The 9,192-nt window shown below is 37.1% G+C and overlaps 2 protein-coding genes across 6 annotated transcripts; one reads left to right on the forward strand and one right to left on the reverse strand.

The window, feature by feature from the left end:
- Positions 1 to 818: 818 nt before the first annotated feature.
- Positions 819 to 6,549, reverse strand: LOC100812519 (protein RDM16). 5 transcript variants are annotated; one of them, XM_006590396.4, is made up of 8 exons: positions 6,204 to 6,549; positions 5,940 to 6,042; positions 4,552 to 5,275; positions 3,796 to 4,077; positions 3,255 to 3,716; positions 2,966 to 3,160; positions 2,695 to 2,855; positions 819 to 1,882 (listed from the first exon to the last, which is right to left on the reverse strand). In XM_006590396.4, the coding sequence occupies exons 3-8, from the start codon at positions 5,212 to 5,214 to the stop codon at positions 1,000 to 1,002; spliced, it is 2,646 nt and encodes an 881-aa protein (XP_006590459.1). In that variant the 5' UTR covers positions 5,215 to 5,275; positions 5,940 to 6,042; positions 6,204 to 6,549; the 3' UTR covers positions 819 to 999. The 5 variants fall into 5 exon arrangements, with proteins under 5 accessions (XP_006590459.1, XP_006590457.1, XP_040862465.1 ...); XM_006590394.4 differs by having other exon boundaries at positions 4,552 to 5,280; XM_041006531.1 differs by having other exon boundaries at positions 4,552 to 5,512.
- Positions 6,550 to 6,552: 3 nt separating this feature from the next.
- Positions 6,553 to 9,192, forward strand: LOC100816088 (uncharacterized). The gene is made up of 6 exons (XM_003537870.5): positions 6,553 to 7,040; positions 7,281 to 7,493; positions 7,574 to 7,740; positions 8,030 to 8,111; positions 8,230 to 8,298; positions 8,900 to 9,192. Exons 1-6 carry the CDS (start codon positions 6,660 to 6,662, stop codon positions 9,068 to 9,070), a joined length of 1,083 nt encoding a protein of 360 aa, XP_003537918.4. The 5' UTR covers positions 6,553 to 6,659; the 3' UTR covers positions 9,071 to 9,192.

The following is a 9,192-nucleotide window of genomic DNA, read 5'->3' on the forward strand; positions in this document are numbered from 1 at the left end:
CCATGATCACGTCGTCATAATTTGACTGACGTACCTTATCAAATAAAATGAAACAGGATATCCATCCATATATGATATTAAAATAGAAAACTTCAACTCGTATCCAATAACAAAGAAAAACTTCAGCAGGTCTTATACCTGAAATGAATATTATGACCCTAAATTACCCGTCTTGGCTTCAGAATAGAAGCATTAGGGAGCACAGTCAAAGTAGAACTTGCAAAACTTTTCGTAACTGAATGCAGATGGTGGCAAGGCAACGAATAACGATGTCGGTCTTTGAACAAAATAATATCTTTATGTGACAACATTTTGGGATTTTGGTATAACGACAATAAAAGGATTTGAACCTAACAACTAAAAAGTAGCCTTTTTTTTTTTTTTTTTTTACATAAAATGTGTATTTTGGAACGAAAATTTTACTTCACAATATTTCACTATTTCCTCAACAGCAGAATATATTTCCAGTTTAGAAATGCCAACATACGAAACCTACAAGTGAGATAATTTCTACTCTAGAAATCCCATGTCTGTCATATTATTCGTGTTCTCATTTACACATAAAAAAATATTTTCTCTTACAACTGCATGCGTGGAATACTAATTTAGCACCATTTTTACACCTTTATTAGGGAATAGGGATACGCCAAAAGGGGTGTCAATAAAATATTAGCGTACTAAAATCAGAGTTTACAGGGTCGGAAACATGGTAGTCAAAATCCGAAGGCCTAAAATATGTATCGCATACAATCATTAGCATCTTTGATTGGATGCTATGCAAATCGATATGACAGTTTAATTTACACCACTAAATGTTCTACCAAATTCATAATGATTGTAGATATCATTGATCATAGGAAACATGAGAACACTTGGCAGCTATCGTGTTTATTATTTTGTTTAAAACACTGATTGATGCAAATTGTAAATCTGCTCACGCACCACAAGACTCTAGTCAAGGCAGGCCAATAAAGAAGAACAAAAACACTAGAAGACAAGTTAAATAGCTTCATCTTCTTTGTAGTTCACGGCTTGGTCCCAATAATGAGGAACGCCAGCATCCGCAAAAACTTTTCGGGCAGCAGCTTCGGTGATGCAATCATGGACACTGAACCTATTGAAGCTGGGTTTGGCAACACTTCCTTGCCACACCAGAACACACTTATTGGCAGGCTTGTCATCATCTGAATCTTCATTTTCTTCTTTATCTTTTGAAACTTCACTCCAATTAATACGTCTAAGCATAAGTTTCCCATACCTCTTAATGGACTTGCTTCCACCTTCAACAACAACAACACTAATACCATCACAAATCACAGCACATCCAGTCAAACGGTTCTCTTGAGCATTAACGTCAACTCTGAATCTGGCCTTTGGATGTGAGAGGTCATTTATCCTGTAAAGAGAGACAAGTGTCTCCAGTGTATTTGGGTCATCGAACAACTTCTTCTCCTTCTTCTCCCGCAGCTCAGCAGGAGTAAGCTTGCGTGCAATGTTCCTATCTATGTGAGCCTGCTCACGCTCCGCAGCTGCAGTACGTATTTCCTTTTCGAGCCGAGTAGGATCTTGAGTTGCTTCAGAGCCAAGTACTTTCATTAAATTGCTAATCTTGACCTTTGGTTTTGGTGGTTCTATGACACCCTGTCTTATCATCTCCTGTCGCTCTTTCTCCTTAGCTATACGTCTTTGTGTCCGGAGTTTCTTCTGCTCTTGCTTAGTTAGCTTGAGTGGTTGAGGTGGTGGGGGAGCAGGCTCAGCAGGTGGCTCAACTGGACGAGGATGCTCCACATAAAAAGTGATTTTTTCTATTTTCAGTTTATCTTCGCCAATGGTTCCATTATCAATGTCACCATAATTTCGACAATGCAGAAGTGGCACATCCCTGTTAAATTCAAATAGTTAAGTGAATAAATATGTTTACAAACAAACCATGGTATAACACAATTATTTTGATCATATTTTCTGCTTCTACTTTTCAACTAATTAAAGAACAAAATACAAGTTCCCGCAAGACAGGCAATACCAGATTCAAAATAGATAATCACGTCAAATTGTTCTTTCATTGTCACTATGATTTACCAACTATCAATGGGGTTTTCACACTTTCTGGCGGGGAAGGAGGAGGTGAATTCATTGCGGAAGCAGAAGCGAAAAAATTGACAAAGATCAGAACTAAGCTCTGTATACCATAATAGAACATGAGAGAGAGAGAGAGAGATTAAGAGTGAGGAAGATATTATTATTGAACCCAAGTACTGAAAGTTTACATGCTCAGATTATATAGAGCTCAACTAACATAACAGAACTAACCGTGTAACAAACTAACTGTCAGTTAGTTACAACAGCTGTCTACAGCTGTCAGTGATAACACTAAGAAAAGAAATTACACCCATCAGAGTAGGTATACTCTAATACTATTCAACTAGTATTCTAGCGGTCTTTTTTAAGCTGGTTTTATTCCAGGTTGTTTGTCACTTTATATCTTCTAAGGTGATTATACTTATCATTACAAACAACAGAAAGGAAGAACAGAAGGTCATAAATACTGAAACATGCATATATAGTATACTTGCTAAATCTGAAATTCTGAATTACAAAATTTGTGACATTCAAATAACACCCTTAAAACAATCCATACACTTCTACAAACACAACTTGTATAAAGAGCGGTAGTCCAGGTAGTAATAAACTTACCACCACTCAATGTCTGGAATTTGGTCCTTGGGCTTTTCTTTAATTACAACTCTCTCTGTTATTTCTATTAAGTTAGGATTTATATCAGGAGCAGCCTTTGCCTTTGCCAACTGTGCCAGTTTGGCCTTGTGCTCTTTTGCTTGAGCTTCTCCAAATTTACTCTGCATGAGTCAAATAATAATTACAAAGCACATACAAGGCAATTGAAAAGAACTAAGTAAAAGAGAAAGTCACTAGAAAGTGGGAGAAGGGGATGGATGGATAAAAATACCTTCAATTTTATTGTTTCAGCATCTTTTGACCATTTTCCTTCCTCAACAAATTGGAAATTCATCCTCTTGGGCCGCAGGAGCTTTGTTTTGTTGATACCCATGCTTGCATCAAAATGAGGATTAGATTCAGGATCGACATCTAATACAGGTTGTAGTATTTCAAATGCTTCTTTCTTTTGTTTGTTAATGTTGACCTGGAATGTTAAGACATAGTTTCTAGCCTTAAGACAGGAATCCCAAACAGAAAATAATAATTAATAAAACGAGACAAATAAGAAAGCAGCACACCTTTAATGTGCTAAGGTTGATGGGCTTAGTCACATTAATAACATTTCCATGCTCATCTATTTCCCGTCCCTGAGCATCAAGACGAAGAACAGGGGCCTTCATGGGTTTCTGCAGGAGAGTAACATCTGTTACCATCTGACCAGGAAACATGTTTATCAGAGGAGCAAATTGTGGATCTTGACGAAATCCCATCCTGGCAGCAAGCTCTTGAGCACGCCTGACAGCTTCCCAGTTGGGCAGAGTTGCATTTGGAATACCAGCAGCACTAGTGCCAATTACTGGAGTATTAGCAGAAGCAGCAAAAGCAGTTGAGGGGAAAATTGACATATTTGCAGCATGGACCAAAGAAGCTGACGTGGAACTTTTTGATGCCACTCCAGCAGCAGAAGAGGGTACTGCAGATTCATTCATTGAGCCCAAGTTAGAGCTTCCTTGTGAATTTTGGGTAGAACTCTTATTCAACTGCACCACCAAAACCAAAAGTGCAGTGATTAATGCATTCAGAGTAACATGTACAGTTACAATAAAATTCCCAAATTACCTGAGGAATTTTCTTTAGCTTTTCTGACAACTCTTTCTGCATTTGTAAAGCTTTCTTAGCCTTAGCTAGGGCATCAATAGAGAGGCTCCCAGTTTTTCTAGCAGTTGAAGATGACCCATCTGTACTAGATTTTCCAGTAACCTCATGAGACCTGGTAATACTAATGCCCTTATTTTCATTTGTGGTAGAATTCGAAGATACCTTGATAGGAACAGAAGGAGGAGGAGCCAAAGATGTTTCAGGCACACTCATGGGGGCCACAGCAGGTGATCCCAGGGCACCCTGAAAGAACAAGGATAAAACGCCAATGAATGATGTCCCTCTTCAAGTGTTCCAAGAGGAATAATAGAAGAGAAGGAATTAGGAAACAAAGAACTGAGATAGGTGAACATGTAATCAAGCTGAACAGAAACAAAAATTGCAATAATAGATGCATAAGAAAACAAACCATCTCTCTTGCAAACTGACTTATCAATAAGGTTAAGAGAATCAATCAAATTACATATTAATAGATGGACTAGAAGGATTATCTCATAGTTACTCAAGTAAATAGCAATCACATTCTACCTCAGTTAGTAGTAACTGAATGTAAGCAACCCTACAATTTGACATGATATTCTAAACCAGCACTCATGTATTAGGAACACTATGGAAGTAAACATATTACAATTTAATTATAACCAAGAAAATAGAAAACAAATGCTGGGCATTGTCAAAATGTTAAAGCAGAATATTAAAAGAAAGAAAGAAACTCACGTTTTGGATAAACACAGTGCCATTGGAAGAAGCTGAGCCATGGGCACCATCAGTGACTTCCTCCTTGACCTTGGCCTCATGAATGCCTCTAATATTATCATTACCATCTTCTTCTTCTTCTTCTTCTTCTTCTTCTTCTTCTTCTTCCTCCTTCTTGACTTTATCCCCAAATTTCCTCCGTTCCCTTCTCCCTTCCTTCCTCTCCTCGGAAATCCTAATTTTCTTATCCTCGTAGTCCCTGTCCTCACTGTGCTCCCTCTCTTTCCGCTTATGAGAATGTGACGAGAGTCGTGGCTCCACCAAATCTTCCCTCCCCTCATCATGCTTCCCCTTCAACCTAACTTTGCTACCCTCTCTTTCGTATTCCCTATCCCTATCCTTGCTTCCTTCTCTGTCATAAGCCCTTTCCCTATCCTTGCTTCCTTCTCTGTCATAAGCCCTATCCCTATCCCTGCTTCCTTCTCTGTCATAAGCCCTATTCCTATCCTTGATTCCTTCTCTGTCATAAGCCCTATCCCTATCCCTGTCCCTTGATTTGTGGTCACACTTGTGATTCCTGTCTGATCGATGATGGCGGATATCATCAGAATCTTGATGGTATTTGTCATCACGTTCCAAGTGTCGATCTCTGCTTCTCTTTTCAGATTTGACTCTGTCGTCCATTTTCGGGTTTGCGAGAGCTTCCTGTCTTCTATTGTAATTTGGGGATCACTTCACCTTAGCTCTTAACTTTGAAAAATATTAAATATGAATTAAATTTAAATACCATACACACCAGACATTTTTTACAGCTCAAAGTTCCTCTTCAAAGCTAAAATAAGTTATTTTAAAATTGGAAGTAAATCAAATTATAATAATTAAGAAGCAAATAAACAGTATTCTCCTAGAAATAAAAGTTCTTAATGATGTACTTATCTGATTATTTTTTGTGAATTCTCTTGTCAATACTTTGATGAAACTCCTGATAATAATCAGATTTTTTTTTCTTTCAATTACACTAAAGAAGTTAGAAGAATTAAAATGTACACTACAACACCAGAAGATCTATACCAAACCACATGAATTAACCAAAGATGGGAACCTTAACTACTCTTTTGTTAATAATTGTTTTCATATTCATAATACATGCACCTTTGAGTACAGATCCCCATGTGAAATTGTCCTACATACTTATACTTATGGTTTATGTATATATCAATGCATGTTCCTCAAATTTTTATCACACAAGTGTAACTAGGTTCAGAAACACTACTAAATACAAACCCATATATCATTTCAAGGAGATACCATGCACCAATGCCACGGTGACTAAGAGTCTAAGATAGTTTCAAAAATCAAAACAGTCAGAAGAATCTAGATTATTCCAAATACACGGGGTAGTAAAATACCGAGATAGTATTTCCTTGTCAAGGTCTATCTTCAGCAGAAAAGCAGTCCCATACAAATTAACCATATACATTGCCTATTCATCACTTCATTTGTCCTGCTTGTCTAAAAATAACAAAGAAATGCAAAATCGTCGAATAAAAAAAATCAGCTACATCAAGATCAAATTTTAATAATTTCTTCAAAATCACAAAAACTAGTTTTTTTTTCTTCAATAGAAAAAGGTGAAGAAAACCTAACGCAGGAAGCTGAGAGAAAGTGATTACAGATTCACGGGTCCGAACATAAGAGCAGAGCATCAATTTGGTGTGCTATGCTTTTTCCCGCTTCCTTTCTCTTCTTTCCTCTACTATAACTTCGGTAGGTACCTCGCAAGGAACAACCAACAGATCTAGGTTTTACTTCAAAGTTCTTGCACTTTAACTAGTTGCCAAAAAGGGTCTGTTTTTCAGCTATTTACTAAAAGGGCCTACTTTTAATATACAAACTTCATCTCTAGATACTAAATATTATTTTTAATATTTTTCAGTCTTTATCTCGTAAACTCGTAGAGACTAAAAGAACTAAAAATAATATGTATAAATCAACAAACACCTATGTACAATTATAAGGATATTTTTATAATTCATGAAAAAAGTGTATGTGTGTTTGTGACTTTGTGTGGATAGTAGGATTAGATGCATTAATCCATAGAAAGTAAGAACAAAGACAAGAGGCCTTGAATGCACAGTCACAGGGTGTTAAATGGGGAGTTGCATCAGCAGTTTACCGTCCTTGAAAGCCATACAGTGAGGGTTGTTTGGTGTCTTCACCTCCACCACCAGTCAAATATTATCTATATTTTCAAACTAAAAGAATTTTCTCTAAACACCATAAAAAAAATACTAAAAAGAAAAGGAGAAACTCTTTCCTCTTATTATTCAGAAGGAAAGTGTGTTTTGTTCGGTGGTCAATTCCCATCCACACGCCTCACCGGAAACATGTCAGCGGTGGTTGCTGGTTCCTCCTCTTCATTCTCTGCCACCTTCACTACCAGAAGGAGCCCCTCCTTAAAAAACTCTCAACTCTCTCATTCCAAGACACTAACTTCTCCTCAATGCCAGGTTCTACTACTTACTACTTTTTGCATATCCCAAGAAATTACTATATAGTCCTGGTTCAACCAAATTCATGTGGCACGTTATTTAGTGTTATTAATTCTTAATCTTAAATTGAAGATCTTGAATATATGTTCTGTGAAGATTAGTCAGGATCATGAACACGTCTGGTCATAACCATGTAATAATTTCTTGTTTATTACTACATATTAAAAAATAGAGTTGATTTTGCTCTTGTATCCGCAGAAGACATCTTTACAAGGCCTCTCACTTCATGAAGCCAAAAGGGGTGTTTCAGAATCCTTCCTAGTTGAGAACAAGAATGGTTCCTCCATTGCTGGAAGGAGACTTGAGATCAAAGCAAGAACTGCTGGGGCCTCAAAGACAATTGAGGTGGAGGTTGACAAGCCACTTGGCCTCACCTTAGGCCAAAAGTCTGGTGGTGGTGTTGTCATCACTGTCAGTATCTTGCACCCTTCTTCCTATTCAATGGAATGATTCCAATTTGTGAATGAGGGAATGTTTGTTATCTTCTATAGGCTGTTGATGGTGGTGGGAATGCAGCAAGAGCAGGGTTAAAGGCAGGGGACCAAGTCCTTTACACTAGCAGTTTCTTTGGGGATGAATTGTGGCCTGCGGATAAGCTTGGATTTACTAAAACCGCCATCCAAGCAAAGCCAGACTCTGTCTACTTTGTCGTCAGCAGGTTCTCTTATCCATCTTTGTTCCATTCTATCTTCTTAATTGCATCAATTCTCTAGTAAATTTGTTGCTGCTGACATAGGTTATTCTTCTTATTTGTGTATAGCTTGAATAGGGAAAATATGATAAAAAAAAACTGAAGAAATACTTTATAAGTTCATTATGCAACTCCATGAAAATTATTGTGGCTGTCTAATGTTCATGCGATCATATCTAATAGTCATTCATTCTAGTATTTACCTAACAGCTGCAATGACTTAACAACTTGCATATCTTCATCTTTTGTTATTAAGAGGTGCTGAAGTAGACGTTAAAAAGCTCACAAAACGGCCTGCTCCTCCTCGATTTGGAAGAAAACTGACTGAGACTCAAAAGGCAAGATTCCTTTTGGATTGACATGCTTGTACTTCCTCCTAATTATTTGTTTACTAGGCTAAAGATGATATTATGTCCATTTTACAATCAATTGTTGATTAAGTGCACTTCCATGCAGGCGAGAGCTACTCACATTTGCCTTGATTGTGGATACATATACACCTTACAGAAATCTTTTGATGAGCAGGTAAGTCCAGCATATAACAGTTTACTTGTAAGCTCTTCCTCGGTTCTTTCTTTCAGGTGCCCATGGTTTTTGAAAAAGATGGAATGCCTTATATGTTAATTTATTATGATATTGGTATCAGCAATTTTCATGGTGGTTATTAAAAGGGATATCATAGTGAATAATATTCCTCATAATTTGCTTTTTAACCAAACCCAACAGTGTCATGTAATCTATGTAGTCAACCTCATCTAGTGGGTAAGATTTTATTGTTGTTGTTGTAGTAATGGTATCAGCATTCATCATTTTTCCTATAATTCTGATTATTCACATTTCTTTAGTGTTGCTCTCTGCAGTATTCAGGCATCATCTGCTTGATAGACATTCTGTGTTGATTACTGTATTCTTTTGTGCTTGCCATTATACTGAGTGATTTGATGATAACCATAAGATCTGTGCTTCAAAAACTTGAACCAAAAAATTATAAAATGATCTATGTTTAAATTTCAAGTCATGTTCCGGAAAGTTTTATCTTCTTGAGATGGTATTTGTTGAAGTTGAATTATCATTTATTAACGTGTTGATTGATTTTGTGATTGCCAATTTGTTTTATCATGTGCAGCCGGACACATACGGGTGTCCTCAATGTCAAGCACCAAAGAAGAGGTTTGCTCGGTATGATGTTAACACTGGAAAAGCTATTGGTGGGGGCTTGCCTCCAATTGGAGTTATTATTGGACTCCTGGCTGGAGTAGGGGCAGTTGGGGCTTTGCTTGTTTATGGTCTTCAGTAACATTTTATTAATTTTTTTCATTTTCTGTTCTCCAAAGCTGTCCAACGTTGGAGCTTGTATCTCAGAAACTCCTTGGATACTCATGTCAAAGTTGAATGAAGCTTTCTATATGAGATTCAAAA

The sequence above is a fragment of the Glycine max genome, chromosome 11 (genome assembly GCF_000004515.6).
Source record: "Glycine max cultivar Williams 82 chromosome 11, Glycine_max_v4.0, whole genome shotgun sequence".
In the NCBI taxonomy this organism is placed as follows: Eukaryota; Viridiplantae; Streptophyta; class Magnoliopsida; order Fabales; family Fabaceae; genus Glycine; species Glycine max.